General features: G+C 37.9%; 1 protein-coding gene and 2 long non-coding RNA genes across 4 annotated transcripts; 1 reads left to right on the forward strand and 2 right to left on the reverse strand.

Moving 5' to 3' along the window:
- Window positions 1–144: 144 nt before the first annotated feature.
- Window positions 145–25,389, reverse strand: nst (phosphoglucomutase 3-like protein nst). Its single transcript, XM_069507028.1, has 12 exons — window positions 25,176–25,389; window positions 21,758–21,828; window positions 21,331–21,463; window positions 20,630–20,725; window positions 19,247–19,398; window positions 12,737–12,939; window positions 11,301–11,428; window positions 9,617–9,773; window positions 8,482–8,636; window positions 6,026–6,215; window positions 5,334–5,504; window positions 145–4,676 (listed from the first exon to the last, which is right to left on the reverse strand). The coding sequence occupies exons 1-12, from the start codon at window positions 25,277–25,279 to the stop codon at window positions 4,590–4,592; spliced, it is 1,647 nt and encodes a 548-aa protein (XP_069363129.1). The 5' UTR covers window positions 25,280–25,389; the 3' UTR covers window positions 145–4,589.
- On the forward strand, window positions 13,425–15,882 carry LOC138404058 (uncharacterized). The gene is made up of 4 exons (XR_011238160.1): window positions 13,425–13,795; window positions 13,971–14,138; window positions 14,871–14,917; window positions 15,436–15,882. It is a non-coding gene; the product is annotated as an uncharacterized lncRNA (long non-coding RNA).
- LOC138404059 (uncharacterized) lies at window positions 16,252–19,211 on the reverse strand. 2 transcript variants are annotated; one of them, XR_011238162.1, is made up of 4 exons: window positions 18,870–19,211; window positions 18,390–18,622; window positions 17,565–17,762; window positions 16,252–16,769 (listed from the first exon to the last, which is right to left on the reverse strand). It is a non-coding gene; the product is annotated as an uncharacterized lncRNA (long non-coding RNA). The 2 variants fall into 2 exon arrangements; XR_011238161.1 differs by lacking the exon at window positions 18,870–19,211 and having other exon boundaries at window positions 18,390–18,687.

The following is a 25,389-nucleotide window of genomic DNA, read 5'->3' on the forward strand; positions in this document are numbered from 1 at the left end:
ATTTTCATGTTACAGGTTTCTACGGAAAAAAGCGCGAATTAACTATACAGGGTGTAGACAGGGTAGACTTAAAGTCTACCAATTAAGTAAGAAAAGTCTACAAAAAAATTGTCAGTCAGGGGTAATTTAATAAAAAGTCGGCACAAATGTTAATGATTTATTGAATTATAATAATTATGAAAAATTACAGCATTAAAATAAAGATTTGAACACACATAACAATTGCACAAGATTTATAATAATAATATGAAAAATATATAACTTCAAAAATATATTAATTTTAATAAATAATTATAAATACTTTTATAATAAGGCATAAAAATCAATGGGAATCACACTGCCAAATGATATAAACAATTCTTAGCAAAGCTAGATATTAGGCAGACCTCTGGTGGCGCCCTCTGAGATCAGTTTTGCCCATAGTCATAATGGGTTTGCCTGTGGATCCCCATTTTTACACCTGTGAATTATTTTATAATAATATGGTCTTGTAATATCCGTGTTTTTTTTAAGTTAAAAATGCATGACAAAGTTAATAATTCTTACAGAAACAATATTATGGATCATATTATTATACTTTCTACTTATATAACAAAAAACCTATTTTATGAGGAAACAAATGTTCATCGTATTACATTCTTGAGATTAGACACGCCTAGTTCAAAACAAGTGATAAAAGTGACAAAAACAGTCAAACAGCAAAATTATCGCGATTTTGATAAAGTGCTTTTAGCACATCTATAAGTAGATAGATAACTATATTATTTTCATACGTTTATCAGATAACATTCAAATCGATCAATCATTATGTACCATACATATGTATCTAACCTACATAGGTGGTAGGGAAAATAAAGAATGCTTGATTTCGGAATAACTGCCGCACTCAGAGTCGCTAATCGTTACTTAAGATTGAGTTAAAACGAGACAGATTTATGTGAGAGATATAGCTCTGTCTCGTTTTAACTAAACTTAAGTAACGATCAAGCGACTCAGAGTGCGGCAATAAGGTACTTCAAAACAAATGACCTAACGCAGAATGTTTATTTTCAGTTACATTATAAAGATTAAATTATACTTTCAGTACGCGGCAGAAAATAATGTACATCGACCTTTAGAAGGAGATAGCGGTTTTGTAGAGCATAGAGAGTGACAGAGACAACGCCTCTACAAAGTCGAAATGTCATTCTAAAGGGCCGATGTACATTTTTTTCTGTCATTATTTACTGTACGTTTAGTGTTTTAAGAAAAATGTTTCTTGTTTACCATTTTTATTTCCTTTTTGAGTTAGGTCACTATTTTTTTAAATATATTTCTGACGTTTTTATAGCTACTTATTGTGCACACCCGTGCTTAAGATTCAGAGTAAAATTATTCATGCACATTTGATTTGTGTGGTCCATCATCCAATTATTCCCACAGACTACAAGGTCAGATTACAAGGTAAAAGTATTCAGAGAAACTCATCTAAATCTCAGAAGAAACAACAATTTTTGATTTAAAGACTAAAATAAATAATGTTTTAATGGTGAAGGACTCTGTCCTTTCTTTAGTCTTACCCTTTTATTTAATAGAAAAGTGCTGTATAGAAATATTCCTCGATTAATGTCTTACTTTATCACACTTTGTGTAACTATGTATCCATTTCTTATAAATAACTAACTAACATTTCTTTTAACGAATTTTAATGCAATTTAACTACTTAATTATTATTTTAGAAAAAATTATTAAAACTGGGTAAGTATATCTAAAAATTGCTTACTAGATTACTTTATAATTATAAGCGATTTACATTTTAATGATACAAGCTGCACATTCCCTTTATTTATTTACTTTAACCCCTTTTGCAAAACACACATCCTAAAATAAATGTTAAAAAGACTTAAATGCATTTTAATGAAGTAAAAGCCTTTGCTAATTCCGCTGTAAATTCTAAAACGGGAAATCGACATAACAAAAAAAGTGCCATCTTTTTTATCCTTAGTAAAAAATGGCATATCTTTAGTTACGTCAGTTTAGTTTCGATTTTTGTGTACTACTGAATTAGCACTATTGGATACATTTTTACCTCTTTTGCGCACAATAAAAGTAACCTTAATTAGTGGCAAAGACAAATTGATTCAATTAGAAAAAAAAATTGGTCCATAATTCAAAAATTTGATTATAAAAAGTAATTTCTAAGGCAGTGCTAATGGTGGTAAAATTAAAATCTTAAAAATCATATTTATAAATAAAACATGCTTTTTAAATTATATTTATTTTGTTAATTACTTATACAAACATTTACAAATTATTATTTAACTATTATGGTTGAGCTACATTTTGTTTTTAGTTTTTTTAATATTATAAAAAAGTCAATTTGTTTAGTCGCAAATTTAAAAATCTAAGAAATTAATCTATTACAGGGTAGGTACACTATTATGACTACATATTATATAAATCATTAAATAGATAATTAAATTCGATAACTTTTTAATAATGTTAGTACCTATTCTTTAAAAAAACCTTTTGCTATGAAAAATATTTAGATTATTAAGTATTAGAAAAAAAATAACTATGTTTTCGTCTTTATTTTGTAGAGAGCTAAGTAAATTATAAAAGTAATATACCGTAGTATATATATATAACGTTATAATTTGATCGACTAGCGAAGCGTTGTATAGTTGTAATCTCTTTAGACTAGTTATAATTTATAGAGGTAAAATTAACACAACTCAAAATCGAACCTTAGATCTTCCGAAATAAGACCAAGTGCAGACGAAGCAAAATCTCATGCCATAGTGACTGATATAAGCTTGCGTGTATTTATTCATTCTTTATTGGAAAAAAACATTTAAAAACTACTTTTTTTGACGAATAATCGGTCCGACAAAAGTAGTCCTACAAAAAATCGGTCTATAATCGGAATATGACTAACTCTGAAGGACAAAAATCTACTTTAAAACATACGTGTAAAACTAAAATCATTCTTGCATGCGGTAGGGTTAGTTGAGTCAGCGTAAAATCGGACCGTCTATAGTTGGTCGTTGTCGAATAAAAATCGGTCTTATATAATAATCGGTCACAGATAAAAATCGGTCTCAAATAAAAAACGGTTATGTGCATTAGCTCTTACTAATATTTTTCTTTCCACCCTAAAGCTTAAGGCTTGTGCTAAGAGTGGGTATAATTTTTGCATTTCACGAAGACGAGTGGGTCATGTTTGTGTTTAAGTCGTATCGGTATAAGGAAGGTAAAGTAAATGTGTGCGTTTGCGAGCGCTTGCTCGCGACTGATTGGTCCGACATGCACGCACACTTACGCAATGTCCATGTATACGATGTAACAAGTAAAGTTCACTCGCCTTCATGAATTGCAAGAACTGTAAAACAAGTATAACCAGTGAAAATCGGACCTAAGACCTTTTAACTATCTATTATCTATTACTTGTGAATCACATCATCATTTTTCTATTATTATTACCTATATTTTGTATTCAGATAGTGCTCTCTACATATTAGATGTATACAGGGTGTAACCAGAACGCTAGCAAAAATTTAGCGTTAGTGTTATACTACCTAAACACAATCCAATACCAATAACCATTTGCCTTATTTTGTAGTTTTAATGATTTAGTATTTTTCAAACCGGCAATGTATAGCGTGCAAAACTCGGGTCAATGCCCCGCCTACGACTCGGCATTGACTCCGAGTGGCCTACTTACGCAACGTCCGTTGACCTCTAGCGTCAGCCAAATGTTTTATTTGCAACATATCGTAAACTTTTACAAAATTATAGGATTTTTATATTTTTTTCGAGTTTTTTGTGGTATCATATCAGTAATCATAAGTACTATCATCTGTCTTCGTTTTTGCCAGCGTTCTGGTTACACCCTGTATTTTAATGATGCATAGATTCAATTTGGACGGTAACCTAATTATTACACACTAGCTGATGCCCGCGACTTCGTCCGCGTGGATTTAGTTTTTTTATAAACCCGTGGGAACTCTTTCATATTCCGGGACAAAAAGTAGCATATGACCTCCAGGCAGTGGCGTGCACAGGAGTTCAAGCCAGGGTATGCATTTAGGTATGAACTTATTTTACGGCAGGTTAAAACGAAAAATAAGCATTGACTTATTACAATGAGGGTAAGCAGTGCGTTTATGCCTCTATGAGCTGCACGCCACTGCCTCCAGGTCTTTAACTATATCCATACAAAAAATCGCGTAGAACCGTTGCTACGTTGTGACGTGATTGAAGGACAAACTAACCACTAAAACACACTTTCGCATTCATAACATGGGTAGTGATAAGATTAAATGATTGCTTATTCCAAGTCGAATCGCGGATCGTGACCGCTTAGGAGTTTTAAATTCCCAAATTGCCACTGCCGGGAATCGAACCCGGGACCTCCCACTTATAAGACTACAGCGCTCACCACTGGCGCCAAGGAGGTCGTCAAAAACCGAGCGATATATAAATATCGAATCGGTTTTTCATACGAAATTTTCGCACTTATTTGGTAAAGGTTTCAAACCTTAGAAGTTTCATAGATATGGCCTCCCTATATAAATGTGACTATGATACTACTAATATATATATATATATTATTCAGGTAATGTCGGTCTGTCGCCGACACCTCCCGCCAGGTCGAACACTGCTTGAGACACCTCTGCCGCTAATTTGTCTGCAGACTGAAAAAAAAAGTTTAAAATATAAGACAACTTTGAAAAATTACTTAATGTCAACCAATAAAGTCTGTATTTCATTGGTGTACAGAAAAAAGGAATCCTTATAGGATCACTTCGTCAGAGTGAACTAGAGTGAGGGAACTCTCGGTTTGATCCTGAATCGACGATAATACAGGATGTACTAGCAAAAACTTAGCGTTATTGTTCATCATAATCATGATCAACCCATCGCCGGCTCACTACAGAGCACGGGTCTCCTCTCAGAGTGAGTAGGGTTTTGGCCATAGTCTACCACGCTGGCCATGTGCGGATTGGTAGACTTCACATACCTTTGAGAACATTATGGAGAACTCTCAGGCTCATGTTTCCTCGTGATATTTTCCTTCACCGTTAAAGCAAGTGATATTTAATTACTTAAAACGCACATAACTCTGAAAAGTTAGAGGTGCGTGTCCGGGATCGAACCCCCTAACTCCGATTAGAAGGTGGACGTTCTAACCACTAGGCTATCATAGCGTTTTTGCTATACTATCTAAAAACAATCCAATAGCGATAACTATTTGCATAATTTTGTAATTTTAGTGATTTAGTATTTTTCAACCCCGCAATGTATAGCGTGCAAAACTCGGGTCAATGGCACGCCTACAGTGGGATACTTACTTCCTGTGTATCTGCCTCAGCGTAAACTCTAACAACGTCTTCGGTGCCGGACGGACGGACGAACGCTCTCCCGCTGGTGTATGTGGAGACCAGCTCGTCTATTCTCTCCTGTAAGCCGTCTGGTGCTGTGCACTGACGCTCGGCGTCGGCCGTCGATATCGCGTTACGATCCTGTAGAGATATAATCAGAATTAAAGGAGATGGTCACTCTCCAATACATTGTTTGCCCCAAAAAAAAAAAAGTTTATGCGTCGCGATGAAACTTTTACCTTTGGGTTTTCCTGTGTAAATCTAAATATATAAAAGGAAAAGGTAACTGGCTGACTGACTGATCTATCAACGCACAGCTCAAACTACTGGACGGATCGGGCTGAAATTTGGCATGTACATAGCTATTATGACGTTGGCATCCGCTAAGAAAGGATTTTTGAAAATTCAACTTCTAAGTGGGTGAAATAGGGGTTTGAAATTTGTGTAGTCCACGCGGACGAAATCGCGGGCATAAGCTAGTTAATAATAAATAGTATTTTTGACCCTAGATAGTGGGGTTATTGCGTATTGAGTACCTTAACATCTCACTAAAAATACCTACCCAAAAAGGTTGTACAAGGGAAGAGGAGAGAGCCAGATCTTCCTTTACCCTAACACTACATTTCCAAATTCATTTCGTATGGGAGTACAAAAGCACCTACCTCCACAGTGACCTTCAGTTGTCGACACGGCAAGTCAGTATAAACACTCATCCACTCCTGCGCATTGTGACCTCGGGCACATAGAACTGTTTCAACTAGGAATAGGTCTGAAATCGCATCCCCCACGGTTTCATTGGTCATGTCTATGAAATTGAGTAGCAGATCTGCAGCTTTGCGCTCTTCCGCATCTCTGGAAATTTTAAAAGTATATCTGTTACGGGTAACGTTGGAAGTTGGAATTAACTTAGGTTTACCCGGGTGTACTTAGTATTACCCAAGGTTTTTGGGTAATGACCATATTGTCACGTAGCATTTCTGGACGGGGTCCTACATGTACCTAGCTCTAGTTAGCTTGTAAGGTGTAATGTTTCTGGCTAGGGATTAAAGGTGTGATATGAACAGCTGGAGTTTCACTTATAGCTCGAGAAACGCAGACCCAATTCCCTAGGAGCAGAGGTCACTGTAGTACTCAGTGGCGTGCACAGGGTTTGAAGCCAGGGTAGGCATTAGTTAGGGGAACCTGTTTACTGGCAGGTCATAATGTAAAATTTGCATTGAGCTATTACAACTGGGGTAAGCAGTGCATTTATGCCTCTATGACCTGCACGCCACTGGTAGTACTGTAGATTCCCCGCACCTATACAGATTTGATTTATCTTACCGGGAAACTCGTTTGTTTACCAGGGTTTCCCTTTAATTTTGTCAGCCGGCATATGGGCACCGATCGGCCGGGTCTGATTCAGGTGGTACACCATACGCCAGCCGACAATATAATAGTGAAAATAAGTTTTTAACTCGGGGTTTACCCACTCATTTACTAACTCACCTAAGGGTAACTCACTATAAATAAATCATTTATTGTTCCAAAGCGTTGGTACAAGTATAAGAGTATTTTTCCGACATATTCTCACGACAAAAGACTTTCTTAAGTAATAGGTTTATAATATTTAAATTTTAAATACGTATCTAGAATTAATTTCTTATTAGGACAGTAGGTAGGGGAATTTTTAACAGTTTATACTAGGTATTTAAACTTTAAATAGTACAAAATCATTATCATACTAACTAACTAATTAGTTACAACTTTACTACTTGGCTTAAAATTACCCTCGACCCCCAAACTAGGTTAACCCGTGTCATGGGGGTCAGTCTCTTCCCAGATATGCAATGACAAAAATTATTATTCTTACTTTAGAGTGTGTATGAGCGCGCGCGTGTTTCGGTGTATGGGTTTGTGTATGAGTGTGTGTTTGTGTGTGTGATGTAAGATTAATTAATTAGAGTGCCCCCAATATAGTGAGCAGTCTCTTCCGTCGGCCCGGTCGACGGAGCCCCGCTTTGCAGGGCTCCTTTTTTCTGGGTGGTTTAAAAAGGAATAACCACGAATAATTAATTACTAGATGATGCCCGCGACTTCGTGCGCGTGGAATTAAGTTTTTTTTTAATCCCGTGGAACTCTTATTTTCCGGGACAAAAAGTACCCTATGTCACTCTCCAGGTCTTTATCTATACCCATGCAAAAAATCACGTCAATCCGTTGCACCGTTGCGACGTGATTGAAGAACAAACCAATAAACCATCAAACCAACAAACACTTTCGCATTTATAATAAGGGTACTCATATAATAAGGGTACTGATTAATTCATGACATGATGTAGCCACAAATTCACGGTTTTCAGATTTTTCCCCGAATGTCAGCTATAAGATCTACCTGTCAAATTTCATGATTCTAGGTCAACGGGAAGTACCCTGTTGGTTTATTGACAGACCGACAACCAGACAGACAACAAAGTGATCCCATAAGGGTTCCGTTTTTCCTTTTGAGGTACGGAACCCTAAAAAGGAATTGTATTGAATAAAATACGTTGTCTTAGTTAAATAAGTTTTCTTACCCATCTTGAGCGATGACAGACAACAAAGTGATCCTATAAGGGTTCCGTTTTTCCTTTTGAGGTACGGAACCCTAAAAGGGAATTGAATTGAATAAAATACGTTGTCTTAGTTAAATAAGAATAGAATAGAATAGAATGTTTTTTTATTCATGTAAACTTTTTAAAAGTGCTTATGAATAGTCAGGTAGTTTTAATTTACCACTGGTTTGGAATGCCGTTCCTACCGAGAAGAACCAGCAAGAAACTCGGCGGTTGCTCTTTTTAATTTTTCAATTTACAATGTTATTATACCGTACTATACAAGCCATTGCAGCCCCGTGCATTGCTGGAGCGAGTCAAATCCAAGCTTTTTTATCGTTTACATAGTCTGCGACTGTATAATATGCTTTTTTTAGGAGCATACTTTTAACACATTTTTTAAACTTGTGTAAAGGCAAGTCTAAAATTGCTTGTGGAATTTTATTATAAAATATTACACTCATTCCCACAAATGACTTTCCCACCTTCCAGAGGCGGAGCGCAGGAGTAGCTAGCTTATTTCTGTTTCTAGTTTGTTTTCTTACCCATCTTGAGCGATCTTCCTGATAGTATTTTTAGCTTCATTACTGTACACGACTGTGCCGTGTCCGTTCGCTTCGAAGTACACCCCGATATCGTACGATAGAGCCGCGTGATGTAGATGCTTGACACCCGTCTTAACACAAGTCACCGGGATTTTCTGGAACAAATTATATGGTTATAAATACTATCTGTCCCGGCTTACTCACGTGTGCAGTCGTGGGACGGGACACCATTACAGTAGCGTGCACAGGATTTCAAGCCAGGGTATGCATTTAGGTATGAACTTGTTTTACGGCAGGTTATAATGAAAAAGTAAGCATTGATTTCTTACAATGAGGGTAAGCAGCTCATAGAAGCATAAGCTTCTATGAGCTGCACGCTACTGCACCATTAGCTCCGCGTGCCTGGATTTCGGTGACGGTTCCAGTGATGAAGAACAGCAGGAACTGTCGGGAGACGATCGGCAGCTGTCTCCCCCCCCCCCCCCCCCCCACCCCAGCCACCCTCACAACGGGCTCTACGGGCAGCGGCACTTGCGTCCCGCAGTCAAAACCGCGGCGCGTGCGCGGACGGACTCCCTTGAAAAAGGACCCCGGATGGGTTCGAAACTAGTCGGGCTAACGTCGACTACACACGTGAGTAAAGCCGGGACAGATAGTATTTATAATGGAAATCACTCACGGTAGTTTAAACGCTAAAATTATATGGTATCATCATCATGATCAACCCATCGCCGGCTCACTACAGAGCACGGGTCTCCTCTCGGAGTGAGAAGGGTTTTGGCCATAGTCTACCACGATAGCCAAGTGCGGATTGGCAGACTTCACACACCTTTGAGAACATTATGGAGAACTCTCAGGCATGCAGGTTTCCTCACGATGTTTTCCTTCACCGTTAAAGCAAGTGATATTTTAATTACTTAAAAACGCACATAACTCCGAAAAGTTAGAGGTGCATGCCCGGGATCGAACCCCCGACCTCCGATTGGAAGGCGGACGTCCTAACTACTAGGCTACCACAGCTTATAGTCACAGTATGTGGTATAGTCAGCGCCAATTAAATATGTAGTCGTTCTTGAAGTTGGAACCCTAAAAATTTTAATTTTTAATGACATTTTCTTAAACAAAAAAATCTTACCAGATCTTCAGTAATATATCGTGTAGATGCACCGTTAGCGTATGCAGTCTGTATGAGTCCTACTCTGAGATCCTTCGCGTTGCATGCCTTTAGCTGATCCATTACGAAGCTCGCCAGTAGAGTCGCTATGCGATCACCGTCCAGAAGGTGCATGGTACTGGGAAAAATTCATCAGATTTGTCAAAAATCAGTGATCTCCATGATAGGCAAACTAGAAACAAAAATAAGCTAGCTACTCCTGCGCTCCGCCTCTGGAAGGTGCGAAAGACATTTGTGGGAAGGAGTGTAATATTTTATAATAAAATTCCACAAGCAATTTTAGACTTGCCTTTACACAAGTTTAAAAAATGTGTTAAAAGTATGCTCCTAAAAAAAGCATATTATACAGTCGCAGACTATGTAAACGATAAAAAAGCTTGGATTTGACTCGCTCCAGCAATGCACGGGGCTGCAATGGCTTGTATAGTACGGTATAATAACATTGTAAATTGAAAAATTAAAAAGAGCAACCGCCGAGTTTCTTGCTGGTTCTTCTCGGTAGGAACGGCATTCCGAACCAGTGGTAAATTAAAACTACCTGACTATTCATAAGCACTTTTAAAAGTTTACATGAATAAAAAAACATTCTATTCTATTCTATTCTATTCTAAAAGTTGAAAAGGTTACAAAACGAATTAAATAAATACTACGAACAAAGGACCAATCTCTGCGGCGGGTAGGGAACAACTGACTGTCCGCGCCAGGTCTTACTAAAAGGCCAACATGGCAAAACGCCTAGCGTCAGCAGACCCCTACATCAGCAATTTTTTTAAATAAAAATGGCGAGCAAACGAGCAGGCGGGTAAAAATAGAGCGGGTAAGAATAGAAATTTCTGCAGGATAATATTTTTTTAAGTTAAAAAATTTAAAAATATTTGTCGTTTACGTCATGTGACGTCATTAATCGCTTTCCGTACAGTAAATGTAAGTGACGTTAATTCTAATCCTAACAATATTTAATATTATAAATGTGAAAGTGTGGATGTTTGGTACTCAATCACGCAAAAACGGCTGAACGGATTTGGATGAAATTTGGAACGGAGATAGATTTTACACTGGATTAACACATAGGCTACTTTTTATCCCAGTAAATCAAAGAGATCCCGCGGGATTTTTAAAAATCCACGCGGACGAAGTCGCGGGCATCAGCTAGTATATATTTATTTTAAAACTGAATAAAAATCATGTTTTTAGGGTTCCGTACCTCAAAAGGAAAAATGGAACCCTTATAGGATCACTTTGTTGTCTGTCTGTCTGTCAAGAAACCTACAGGGTACTTCCCGTTGACCTATGAAATTTGGCAGGCAGGTAGATCTTATAGCAGACATTAGGGGAAAAATCTGAAAACCGGGAATTTTGGGTTACATCACACAAAAAAAATTGAATTGTGGTCATAAACTAATAATTAGTATTTTCAATTCTCAAAGTAAGATAACTATATCAAGTGGGGTATCATATGGAAGGGCTTTACCTTTGCATTCTAAAACAGATTTTTATTTATTTTTATGCATCATAGTTTTTGAGTTATACTGCAAAATGTCGAAAAAATACGACTGGAGTACGGAACCCTTGTTGCGCGAGCCTGACTCGCACTTGGCCGGTTTTTTAATGAATGAATGAATATGAAACATGTATCAATAATTACCAGTCTTCACTCATATAGAAGTACACGAGTCGGTCGCCGTCGCCGTCGAGTGACGCCACCCGCTGGAGGGGCACCAGCTCCATGCCCACTGGTGGCCTCTGGGACACCTTCACGAAATCCGCACCGCACTGTCACAACAGAAAAACAAAAATCAGTACCTTTTTTTTTTTTTTTTTTATTCATTATAGGTATACGCTTGACTACAATCACACCTGATGGGAAAGTGATGTTGTGGCCTAAGATGACGCGTTTACCTAGATTCTAGGTAAACGCGTGAATAGGCATCTTCTAGGTCTTAGAAGATGCCTATTTACTCTTGTTTTAAAGATACCCGAGTTGTAATTGGTAGGAAACACATATTGCAAAAGAGTATTCCAAACCTTAGCCATACGTATGAGGAATGATGACGCAAAACGTTTCGTGCCCTTATTATAAACTAGCTTATGCTCGCGACTTCGTCCACGTGGACTACACAAATTTCAAACCCCTATTTCACCCCCTTAGGGGTTGAATTTTCAAAAATCCTCCCTTAGCGGATGCCTACGTCATAATAGCTATCTGCATGCCAAATTTCAGCCCGATCCGTCCAGCAGTTTAAGCTGTGCGTTGATAGATCAGTCAGTCAGTCAGTCAGTCACCTTTTCCTTTTATATATTTAGATGCTCCTGAAAAAAGCATATTACACAATTGAAGATTATCTAAATGATAAAAGAGCGTGGACTTGACCTGCAGCTCGTTCCAGCAACGCACAAGACTGTAAATACTTTTTATAGCATAATATTGTATATCAAATATTTGAAAAGAGCAACCGCCGAGTTTCTTGCTGGTTCTTCTCGGTAGGAATGGCATTCCGAACCAGTGGTAGATGCATCCGACGATTCGAAAGCGCTTTTGAATGTTTACTTGAATAAAAATGATTATTATTATTATAATGCGAAAGTGTGTTTGTTTGTTGGTTTGTCCTTCAATTAGGTCACAACGGAGGTTTTTGTCGTAACTTGTGTTTTCACTTTTATATACTCACATTCAAGTTGAACTTCCCTCCATTTCCCCCAAGGTTGAACAGCACTAAGTCAAGTTCTCCGTCCAAGCTCTTCCTGATGATGTTCAGCTTCTTCCCACCAAAACCACTAGCTTTATATACTCACATTCAAGTTCTACTTCCCTCAATTTCCCCAACGGTTGAACAGCACTAAGTCAAGTTCTCCGTCTAAGCCCTTTCTGATGATGTTCAGCTTCTTCCCACCAAAACCACTAGCTTTATATACTCACATTCAAGTTCAACTTCCCTCCATTTCCCCCAAGGTTGAACAGCATTAAGTCAAGTTCTCCGTCAAAGCTCTTCCTGATGATGTTCAGCTTCTTCCCACCGACGCCATTGGCTCTATCTATATCTAAACTACGTATTTCTGTTTGTCTGTCCTGTATATACTCACATTCAAGTTCAACTTCCCTCCATTGCCCCCAAGGTTGAACAGCACTAAGTCAAGTTCTCCATCTAAGCTCTTCCTGATGATGTTCAGCTTCTTCCCACCGACGCCATTGGCTCCGTCTACGTGTAGCGTGGTGGTGTAAGCGCCGTAAACTGGCAACTTTTGACGAATGTTCTTGAACGCACCGACGATTTTTTCGTAATAACCTGAAGTCAACATTGTTAAGTGAAAAAACTCTGTAAGATCTTGCCTGGAAGATATCACTTTAGTGATAAGGTCGCCCTTTGTTTTTAAGTATATCCTGTATTTTTTATTCTATGTATAAAGCAATAAAGATGTTTAAATTAAATTAAAATTAAGATATGAAAAACCGGACAATTTTTCCCCTTATGTCTGCTATAAAACCTATCTATACCTGCCAAATTTCATGATTCTAGGTCAACGGGAAGTTTCCTGAAGGTTTTTCGACAGACAGACAGACGGGTTCCGTTTTTCCTTTTGAGGTGCGGAACCCTAAAAGGGGTTAAAATGTATTAGTCAAAGTCATATGATTTATTCAAAATAGGTAATAAATTACTCTTTTTGATAGTCAGATGTTGGATTTGTAAGATATAGTGGTGATAATTACTACGCAAACTTAAAACTAAAGCTACGAGGGTTCCAAACGTGCCCAGCAGGGCTATGCTGTATCTTTGAAAGTTTTCGTTAGACTTTGAGTCCAGTTGGAAATCCATGAAATTTAGGTCACGTGATTTTGTATTCCGTATCGCATGCGTGGATAACTAGTTACGAGTACCTAACACTTGGCAGTTGGCCAACATTAACATACTAGCATATTTTATCGACTTTATATGGCTAAATTAAATATCTCTGCCTGACAGGTAGCGTAGTAGAAATGTAAGACTTTTTAATTTATACGACTTACACTAGTTTTTCATTATTATCTATGGACATTTGACATTGACATTACGAGTTACGACCTAATGTTTGTTTTGATAAACAGACTTATTTTAATTTTTAGCTGATGTTTTCTTAATTTGATCTACGGTTTTGTTTTGAAAAGTAAGTGAAAAACATATTAATGTAGAATAACTATGACTATACTGTAGAATACCGGTATTCGTGAGTGATTTTGTTGTGTACAGTAGCATAATACCTAGTTAATATTAGTTCTTCAGCATAGAACTTGAATGTGAGTCATGAATTGCCCTTTTTAACTGACTTCTTGCCTTTATAGATGGCTACATACAACTAGAAGGGTGTCGGTCCGACAGTTCGAACTCTTAGTAGAGTTCGCAGACCCAACGCGACTTGTCCATACGCGCTTGAGGGCCAACCGTTGCCCTCCAGCTAATCGCTGTTGGAGGTGTGTCCAAAGACCAAAACTGCTGAACATTGGCAAAGAGTGAGTTATTTTTACCTATTAGTATTTAAAAAACATGCTAGTCATTTCATAGGTAGGTACATTATAATACTGAATGTCATACATCGCATGCTGCAGTTTATGTTATGTCACCTTACCTATAACATAAGATCCAAAAATTAACCACAAGTAACCTGTCTATTGTGAAATATAAATTTTTTGAATATCAATATCAATGTACGGGTGGTGTGTGATTTTGATGCACACATGCAGATAAGCATATGCTACTTAATTAATCTTTAATATATAAATATATAAAAGGAAAAGGTGACTGACTGACTGACTGACTGACTGATCTATCAACGCACAGCTCAAACTACTGGACGGATCGGGCTGAAATTTGGCATGCAGATAGCTATTATGACGTAGGCATCCGCTAAGAAAGGATTTTTGAAAATTCAACTCCTAAGGGGGTGAAATAGGGTTTTGAAATTTTGTAGTCCACGCGGACGAAGTCGCGAGCATAAGCTAGTATAAATATATGAAAAAAAAGCTGACTGACTGATCTATCAATGCTCAGCTTAAACTACTGGACGGATTGGGCTGAAATTTGGCATGCAGATGGCTAGTGTGATGTAGACATCCGCTAAGATGTTGGAAAATTCAATCCCTACGGGGGTGAACTAGGGGTTTATAATTTGTGTAGTCCACGCGGACGAAGTCGCAGGCACAAGCTAGTTAATTATAAAAACTAACTAGTTTTATTAATTTCAGGATGTACTTAATGCTCGAGACCAACAACAAGAAGTTTCAAAGACAAAGTAAGTATTTAATTTATCATCATACATCCCTTCATATAGATAGCACCTTCATTACTTCTGAGTAAGATTCTCAGTGTGAGATGACCTTGGCCAAGTGTTGATTGGTAGAATTCACACACCACAAAGAACATTATGGAGACATGGCATACAGGTTTAGTTTCCTTTAGTTAGTGAAAAAATACAACTTTTACTTTTAATAAGTTTATAATATTAAGATTATTGTAATTTTTTTTTACTTTATTAAATCCTTACTTAATATAAACATGAAAACGCCTGTCAGTCTGTCTGCTAGCTGTTCACTGCCCACCCGTTTAACTGATTTTAACGAAATTTTGTACAGAGGTAGTTTGGGGCTACTTTTGGCCTCGGAAAATAGGAGTTCCAACAGGATTTTAAAAGTCCAAGTGGACAAAGTAGCAGGCTTCATCTAGTTGTCATATTATACTTACATTATCATTTTTTTTACTTTTGCGATTGCAAAATCTCATGTTACGTAAAGTTCACCATTTTCATTTCAGTTCAGCAGGATGTGAACCATGCCCAACTGAGCATACCAGTTGGAGACATGGCGGCTAGCCATCGAGGAGCGGCATGCGGCGGCTCTCAATAGAATTGCTAACTGCAAGCAAACTGCAGCTCTAGTCTAGAGCAGCATACTGAAGCTGAACGAGTGGCTGATGGGGGTACCTATCCCAAATCAAAGACAATGCGTGTAGACTTTAGATTTGGAATTCAATCGGCATTTGTTTAGAAATCAAACCTGGGATTTCAGTTAAAGCAATCCGCATTTGCTTAAGAATCGAACCTGGGGCTTAAGGTCACAATTTACTCCTTGTTTGACTGGTACGGGTGGTGCCTTTTATTATACCATAAGGTTATATATTACATTATCCTATTACATACTTATGACTTATTAAATACTGTTACCTATGTCAAAATTTATAACTGTAAATTATCAAAGTTAGAATATTAATTATTGTTATGATTGTTACTATATTTTTTTTTAACAATAAAATTTAATTGTTTATTTCTTGCTTTTTGAATAAAAAATCACTCCTTAATAATAGGGTTGTATTCAAGAAATGTCAAATTTGTTTTTGTACAATAAAAATTTATTTTTAGGGTTCAGTACTCAAAAGATAAAAACGGAGCTCTATTGATGTCATTCTACTGTCTGTACGTCCGTTTGTCCGTCCGCATATTACAAACCTGAAATTTTGGTATTTGGTGTTGAACATTAACTAAATCGAATATTGAATTTGAAATTCAATTAAATTATTTACCAGGGGTTTACACATATGAAAAAGCGGCATGGAATTTTTCCATGTGTGGTATCATTGTCTAGAACTCACTGAGTAGACTACAAATATATTATAAAAATCCTGTGGGAACTCTGATTTTCCAGGGTATAAAGTAGCCTATGTCCTTCCCAGGGATGTAAGCTATCTCTGTACCAAATTACGTTAAAATCGATTGAGCAGATGGGCCGTGAAAAGCTAGCAAACAGATAGACAGAGAGACACATTCGCATTTATAATATTATGGATTAATTTTTTAGCAGTGGCAGCGTCTATCTCAAAAACCAAACAAAAGTTAGGAATGTGAAATTTCGGTATATTATATACTGAATTTAAACAGCAAAGATAGTAGACATCAAATACAGTTAAGAATTATTAATTTCTACTAGGCCTTCTATGGCAGAGTCTACTATGTTGGTTACTCTGCTTCTTTAAAAGATCTCCTTGATTCCAATTTGATCACATAGAGACACTGAGAGTATCTCACAGAGAGTGGCATTACCACTTTTGCTTCACCATTTGCTGAACTATGTTGGTTACTCTGATCTTCATCCCTGAAATAATCAATATATTATATACCTGAAAAAAGCTTCCATGCTAATTTATATAATGACAATTTCTGTACATAGGGTGTGCCATAGAATAATGGATATTTTTATCAATAATAATAAACTGATACATAAAAAAAGACTAAGTCCTAGGACACACTAAACCACTGGGTTAGGTTCCTTTTATGATGTAGGTACACAGATTTTTGGAAACTCCACCCCTCGCTGATTTTTAAAATTCTACTCGCGCGAAGCCGGGGTGGGTCAGCTAGTAGCTGCTATAGTAGGTACATACTGGAAGTATGTGATAGCTTAGTGGTTAAGACGTCTGCCTCCTACTCAGGAGGTCGGGGATTCGATTCTGGGCACACACCTAAACCTTTCAGAGTTATGTGCTTTTTAAGCAATTAAATATCACTTGCTTTAACGGTGAAGAAAAACATCGTGAGGAAACCTGCAGGCCTGAGAGTTCTCCATATCCGCACATGGCCAGCGTGGTAGACTATGGGCTAACCCTTTTCACTCTGAGAAGAGACCCGTGCTCTGTAGTGAGCCGGCGATGGGTTGATCATGATGATGTAATAGAATAATGTGCCACGAGCTAAGGACACCTGTGACATACGTACAAACAAACTGACAGACAGACCGATAGCAGAATGACATTAATAAAGCTCCATTCTTAGCTGTAGCTTCCAGTAGCTTTAGCTGTGCGATGATACAGCTAAGCAGTTAGTCAGACAGCTTTTCTTTTTATATATAGAAGATAATAATATGCTAATTAGTTTCATGTTATTAACTTACTTTTGCATAACTATTTTCCTTTCCCTTTGGGATGCAGGAAACTAAGTACTTAGTGAGTACTTCCCAAGCATTGAGGTTTGAGTGCATCGGTTACCTCAGACTTCGGCTAAAGGTGGGTTGGGACATTTTATTTAAAATAGATGCCCCCATTGGGCGCTGGTATGTTCCCGTTGCATAAACATGCAGAGCTGCCAGGATCTACAACAAATATTAGTAAATTTTCATGTTAAATTATTAATTTCAATATTTTCCTAACTCCTCAATATACTAAATTGCAGAATTTTATTTTTATTTGTTACTAGATGGTGGATTTAGGTTTTTAACTAATCCCGTGGGAACTCTTTGATGTTCCGAGATAAAGAGTAGCCTATGTTCTTCCCCGGGATGTGCAAGCTAACTCTGTAGGTACCAAATTTCATCAAAATCAATCATCTAATCAATATTAGTATGGAAGTATGGATTTTGTACCCCAGAAAGTTGTAACAATAAAGAGAAAAAGACAGTAAAAGTGGACAGGGAAGCGCTTATTTCTATTAGAGATTTTGACCAGTGACTCTTGGCAGTGTGAGAGGTTGTAAACAGAGTAGAATAGGTACAACAAAAAGTACCTATTCTAAGTAGGTAGGTAAAGGTAAGTAATTTTCTGTTTTGTTGGTTGTTATGAATGTGATAGGTACTTAATTGGAAGCAAAAGCTAATCATTGTCTTACAAAAGATCATAAGTAAGTATATTAAATAAATACCTACTTAGTACTTACCTATTTATTAAGCTATGACATGGTTTTGACTAGGACTAGAGTTAAGTACCTAGTACATGAGACTTACTTTTAGTTCATTGCGAACAGCTGTCGAACGGCTTGGAGGTAAGGCTTGAGTTCTTCCAATAATTGCTCAGACAAAAGTTCACAATGAACTCTTCTCTGGCAGCTCCATTGTGTCATATCGCGCAGCCTGCGCCTGTGTATCTGTAGCGCGTTTTGTAATTTGCTGGCGCTGCTCCTCGTCTTGCCCCATCAAAACTTCACGACCCATATTTTAATTAGATACCTAGGTATTATCTACAACATTAACATAACCACAAAATATAAATAATAATTGAACTCACAACACTAAATTATCATATTTATTACCTATTTACTACTAATAGGTACCTAAGTATTACTTTTTTAATAGGTACCTATTTACTAATAATTTTTATCAATTACTTATTAACAAAAAACGGGCTGAATTGAGTCGTTTTGAAATTAATAATCCTTCGAAATTAAAACATCTCTACATTCGTTGAGATTGCTAAAAAATTATTACCTCTATAAAACGGACGGATTATAGTGGAGAGTCGCAAAACACTGGTCCCGACTAGTTGTTAAAACGATCGTTGCCACCTAATAAAGTTTCCAATTACAAACTGTCATTTTTGCTTAGTGAATAGAGTTTTAAAAACTATCGATACGAAAACATACGTGAAAAAGCTGTTTCCGGTTTCTATTCCATCCCATTAATGGCTATGATCGAGAGTCATTGTCTATGACGTCATCTTGGTTAAAAACTGACGTTAGCGAATAGAAAATTTGAGTTTGACATTTAATTATTAGAAATTTTCACGAAATTAGTGTGCCACTGAGATACAGCATAACCCTGCAGGTCTGAGAAGAGCCCACAACAACTTGGATATATTAACATACCTTCTTCAGTGGGTGTCCCATACGTGTTGTCGTTTCGACACTTGACGCAGAAGTGTAGTATAGGCGTGGTGACAATGCCGAACTCTTTAGGCGTTCCTTTTAACGCTATTACGCCGTGGACCGCCGCCGCCGCCAGGCGTGGACTTGTGTACCTTAAAGATAGATAGAGTGCATAAAGTTTGAGAAAAGTCTTGCTATATCATATCATGATCCAAACTTCATAGTCGCTGATCGTTCCTCCCTGTATTGGGTATAGTGATGATCCGGATATCCGTATCCGTATCCGTGGAGAGTAAAGATCCGTATCCGTTGTAATATGTACGAATTGTCAGTTTAAACGTAGCATGTTCATATTAGCTGTAACATAAAAATGCAACTCCTCAATATCGAAGTAGGTTGCCTGCACATCGAATTGAAAGAGAGGTGATGCAAAATTATGTAGGTTAGGTAGTTAAAAGATAGTAAGTGGAAGAAGAAAGTAAAGAAGCAAGATTAAAACAATAGTAGGTATGTAAGATTTCTTTATTGGTATTGTTAGTCCATAAGCCATCCATACAAACTCAACAGAGTTTTAGGATGTCAAGCGTAAAATTGTAGAATTATATTTGGCTAAATAAAGTATTAAAAAAAAAAAGCGGGAGTAGATCATAAGACGGCTCTGTAATAAACATCTTTCACCGTTGCCAATTTAATTATTACCTACGGCCACAACATATCTCACCGGCCACAACATATCTCACCGTTACTTTTGTGGCGGATCTTTTACCTTATTAATTTTTTAGCACTCAGATTAAATTATATTTTTAGGTGATTAGTTAGCAATAAAATACTATTAAATAATTCCACAACAAACAACAAACAAACATAAACTTTATTGCTACTCAGTGTCACACTAAATTATAAACAAAACAAAAGAAAGACCCGCGCAATGCAAGTCGAAACATGTCCTGCCACGCAAAGCGTCAAAGTGGCGTCAACTAACGTTTCAAGATTACGCACACCGACCGTATCCGTATCCGCGGGTCTTGACGCCAAATGATCCGTATTCGGATCCGTATCCGTGGATATACATTTTTAATGATCTGGACCATCACTAGTTGGGGACACTACGCAGAAGAAACTTTCAGCGTTTATAAAATAACGAAGGTCTGGCCCTCGTGGGCTCTCTCTCTATAATAACTAGATGATGCCACGACTTCATCTACATACATGTTTTTTTCCACCCTGTGATTTTTCGCGACCAAAACTAGTCTGTTAATCCTGTGTACCCAATTTTTTTTAATCTAAAAAAAATCGTCAAAATCTATTCAATTGATGGGCCGTGAAAAGTTAGCAGACAAGCAGACAGACACATTTTTTATATTATTAGTATTGGTTACATACCTGGTGTCCATTCCAATGAAGACGCTGGCTTTAAGCTGCATGTCTGAGTTGACTTGCTTGATGATCTCGCCCGTTGTTGATTCTAAGTCATTGTCACTGTGAACAGACAATCATTTAAAGTGTTTAACTTCAAATAGCCATTGGTAGGCTTCATAAAGTCTGAAACCACTACAAAAACAAAAATTCATTTTTGCTAAGACTGTGGCTGATTCTGATGCACATAATTTAATTAAACAACATTTTTTGAAGTTTCCAATGCTACCAGATTTTTATGAAAAACTAGCTGCCCCGGCGAACTTCGTACCGCCTAACAGTCGATTCTTTTTCAGGATTTTTTAAAAAATTTCTCTCTGTAAGTACCATCCCCGTACTTCAAGGAACCAATTTCGCTAATTCTTTTGTCATAATATTTTATGAAAAAAGAATTAGCGAAATTGGTTCAGCTGTTCTCGAGATTTGTGATCAGCAACACACTCAGCGATTCATTTTTATATATAGAGACTAGCGATTTGTGGATATTGATTTGAAGGTTCCAGATACTAACTAAAACCTGACGAACCTGGAAGCTTACAAAATTCGAGGGCATACTTCGAGTTGTCAAGAGTTGAAGTGGGTTCTGTTCTGTAAGCATTCAAGATTTCTGGACTATTTAATGGAAAGGTTTTGGAAATTACCAAAAATTATAATATTTTGCTTGTTACCTGACATTGGCGAGTCTGGTGGCGATCTCCTCCCAACTCTGCTCCAGCATCTCGCCGTCAGGGTCGATGAGCTTCACTCCGTTGTCGGGCTCCAGGTTGTGGGAGGCTGTTATCATGATGCCTATCGTGCGACCTGGATACAAACAAACGAACGTATGTACTAACCACTTTTATAAGTCGCATCGGCGAAATTCCTTTGCGCAGACAAGCCCAACAAAAAAGAAGACTTAAACCGAATGTACAATGGCGCTGATTCTGTTGTCTTTCTCTAAACTAAATTTAGAGAAGATACTGCATCCTTTTCTTTTTAATATTCCTAAAAAAGGACGGAGCATGTTTTTTACATTTAAATACTCTAAATTTAAGTGCTCGCTATAAATTTAAGCGATACGCTCGCGACATTTATAATATTAGTATAGATACTGACCATTTTTGCAACGCGAGCGTAGCACCGCAAGCAGCCCCATGCGGTAGACCACATGCTCCAAAAGGCTGGCTCTGGAAGGTAAATAGAATAATACTTATATACGCGGGCAACAGCTAGTATCTACCTATTTAAATAAGAACCAAACTACAGTACGATTCAAACTTATGTTAGCTTATTGAAGTTAGTTTAATGAATTAGACAATATTTGACTCATCCGATGTCACGCGATCTGTGGCGGGGAAGCCATCTTGAATCGATTTGTATAAATACCGGTGTTTGAAGGTTTTTAAGGACCCCCCCCCCCCCCCCCCCCCCCCCCGATAAAAGACGCCCTAAGCACGTCCTTAACGACCCCGACGATCAAATCATGACCGACAATGCACCCTATCTCGTAGGGCTACACAATTCAACCTCATCACAGCGTCTTCGCCGGCGAAAACGAGGTCCCCGATTTCTAACGTCACCCGGACGTGGACTCACGCCACGGCCTCGGGGGCGTACGGACTAACCAGTAGTCCAACAACTCCACCCATCCCAACGTCATCCTAAGCCGTGGTCCGAGCCTCACAGGAGGCGCCCATAGGAGGACGTTGCCCCCCGACCTCTCAAATTATTTCTTCGAGCCCTAGGGCTCACCCCCAGGCGGAGCTTCGCGCTCGCCAACCCCCCCGGTGACGCTGTAGCGGCCAGTAGGGCCTACGCAGCATAGTCAATCCGAAACAACACACAAACAAAGTTTTTAAGACAGTCTCGTTCCGACTCGAGACTCGACGACTATTAAATACTTTTTGTGTTTAGGTCGCTATTTTCATTATGTGGTTGCAATAGCAATTGTGCCCTAATCAAGTTAATATTGCAGTTAGGTTATTATAAAGATTAAAACTCTCGATAAGCCTCTACGCGTTGTGATCTATATCTACGTGCAAGCTTTATATGAGGGAACATTTTAATAACTTATAACATTAGTTAAATTTAACCTGCTTTTCTGACCTTAAACTTAAATGCGTCTGCGTGAAGTTGCGACACGTGCGCAGTTACCCTCCCCGCTTCCCCAGACACCCAAAATGTGTGTTCTGCGCAACGTCGTGCGTAAACTTGGGGCGCATTTAAGTTTGAATCGTACTGTGCATGTGCATGAAACGCACTGGGAAACTCGAGGCCAGGGTTACGTCTCTAATCTCTTCAACAGTTGAATTATTGATTATATCATCAAGTGCAATGACTCATGTAGGTTCTCAGAATCTTAATACTGCTTTAGTTTTTGTTATCAAGCTGATAATCGCAACAACCTATATAATTATATTTGCCTTGTAGATAGTAAAAGTGGATTAGGTGATTACAAAATTAGTAATTAAGTACATGTTTACTTTATAACTAACTAGCTTTTTGCCTGCGACTCCGTCAGCATGGTACAATCTTCTATAAGGAAAAGGTGACTGACTTACTGATCTATCAACGCATAGATCCTTCTTTCCACACACATGCCAACTGTGGAACCAACTCCCATCGGCGGTGTTCCCACTAGATTACAACATGGGGTTATTCAAGGAGCGGACCAACAAATGCCTAAAAGGCCGGCAACGCATCGGCGGTTCCTCTGGTGCTGCAAATGTTCATGGGCGGCGGTAATCACTTAACATCAGGTGATCCGCCTGCTCTTTTGCTCGCTATTTTTAATAAAAACAGTATTGAAATATATATGTACTAGATGATAGCCGCGACTTCATCTGCATGGATTTAGGTTTTTTAAATATGCCTGTGGGAACAAATTTCGTCAAAATCGGTTAAGCCGTGAAAAGCTAGCAAACTTCGTATGGAATGGACAGGGCTATTGAACAAACAAAATGGCACCGACTCAGTGGTGCTTTAGCACCAATGCAACCTCAGTGACGTCTGGATTTTAAACGAATTATTCATTAGTATCCAAGAGGTGGTGCTGATTTATTTGGTTCCAAAAACGTGAAAATTTTTGTTCGCTTGACCATATCTTGTCATTTATAATGATGGATCATCATCATGATCAACCCATCACCGGCTCATTACAGAGCACGGGTCTCCTCTCAGAGTGAGAAGGGTTTTGGCCATAGCCTACCACGCTGACCATGTGCGGATTGATAGACTTCACACACCTTTAAGAACATTAGGTAGAGCTCTGAGGCATGCAGGTTTCCTCACGATGTATTCCTTCACCGTTAAAGCAAGTGATATTTAATTTATTAAAACTCATAAATAACTCTTAAAGTTAGAGGCGCATGCCCGGGATCGAACCCCTGACCTCCGTTTAGAAGGCGGACGTCCTAACCACTAGGCTATCACAGCTTTTTCGATATCGATGGATACAAGCAATAAATTAGTGTTCCTGATAAAGAACCTATATCATTTCTGTAACGGCGAAGTGCTTGGCCAACCGCCAAAATATATTTTGGAAGCTTTTTGGAATGTTAACTGCAATTGTATGCATAGTAACTATTGTCCAAGCTATTCTGGGGCTTGAATACCAGTTATCTATAAGTCTATGCTAAGTATTATAATATTTAAAAGGAAAAGCTGACTGACTGATCTATCAATGCACAGCCTAAACTATAGGACGACTTGAGCTGAAATATGGCATGCAGATAGCTATTATGACATTGACATTCCACTACGATAGGATTTTTAAAAATTCAACCCCTAAGGGGATCAAATAGGGGTTCGAAATTTGTGTAGTCCACGCGGACGAAGTCGCGGGCATAAGCTAGAAGCTGGTATTCAGCCTAAATAGAATTTCAGACATCTACTGTCATAATCTAGCCTAACAATATAGATTTTGTGTCATAACTTATAAGATATCATGTTTGTAATATACAAAAAGAAAGTTTTTAATTAAATAAATACCTATATATCCAACTAAACTAAAATATTTATTTATTGCATAAATAGGTACAGTAATAATTATACACTTTCAAAACCCATTACCTAATTATAAATTGCATTGCCAGTTCATGTCAAATTATTAGTGCAAGTTAATATCAACATTCCACAATTAATTCCAATGTCAGACTTGCATTCGTAATTATGCTAACAAGGTCTTTTTACGACCATATTACACGACTGTTGATACACTTTTTGCTTATTGGAAAAAAAAGCTTGAATAGATGTGTGGCACACTTGTTGTTTAAACAGGGAGTCATTAACCATAATCTCGACGACTTCCCGTTACCAATTGTCCTACACTTACTATTAAATGACTCATGTTTCGCGACAAAATAGTACGTACATAAAAGGACAAATGCATCCTTCGTCAATTTGCTTACGTGACAACTTAAGACTTGAAAGTTAAGTGTCTTACTATCTAATTTCGTAACTTTTAACATTCAGGGTCTTTAAGGTATTGGGAAAACCCTTTATTGACTCCAAATCGAAAATGCACTGCACTTACTTGGTACGGAATCCGGCTGTGCCGTATTGAATGAACACGTCCGTAGTTTTTGGATGCATCTCCCTGGCGAACGCGTACACGACTCGAAGGCTACTCGGCGGCATTCTGTTCGGCGAAATTAATTTATAAGCCCGAGAATAAATCAGGTACAATCACTTGGAATCAACAAACGAGATTTCCACATTCCCGCCTTGACAGCGGCAAATTATGACTA

This window comes from Maniola hyperantus, chromosome 24, assembly GCF_902806685.2.
Source record: "Maniola hyperantus chromosome 24, iAphHyp1.2, whole genome shotgun sequence".
NCBI classification, from domain to species: Eukaryota; Metazoa; Arthropoda; class Insecta; order Lepidoptera; family Nymphalidae; genus Maniola; species Maniola hyperantus.

What these genes read in the sequence shown, in the direction of transcription:
- nst (XM_069507028.1), bottom strand. Translation starts at nt 25,279, where the DNA reads ATGCCGCCGAGTAGCCTTCGAGTCGTGTACGCGTTCGCCAGGGAGATG. An exon ending in ACCAGACTCGCCAATGTCAG is followed by an intron (nt 20,726 to 21,330) that starts GTAACAAGCAAA and finishes GTCTGTTCACAG; the next exon opens with TGACAATGACTTAGAATCAA. An exon ending in AACTGAAGGTCACTGTGGAG is followed by an intron (nt 5,505 to 6,025) that starts GTAGGTGCTTTT and finishes ATATCTCTACAG; the next exon opens with GATCGTAACGCGATATCGAC.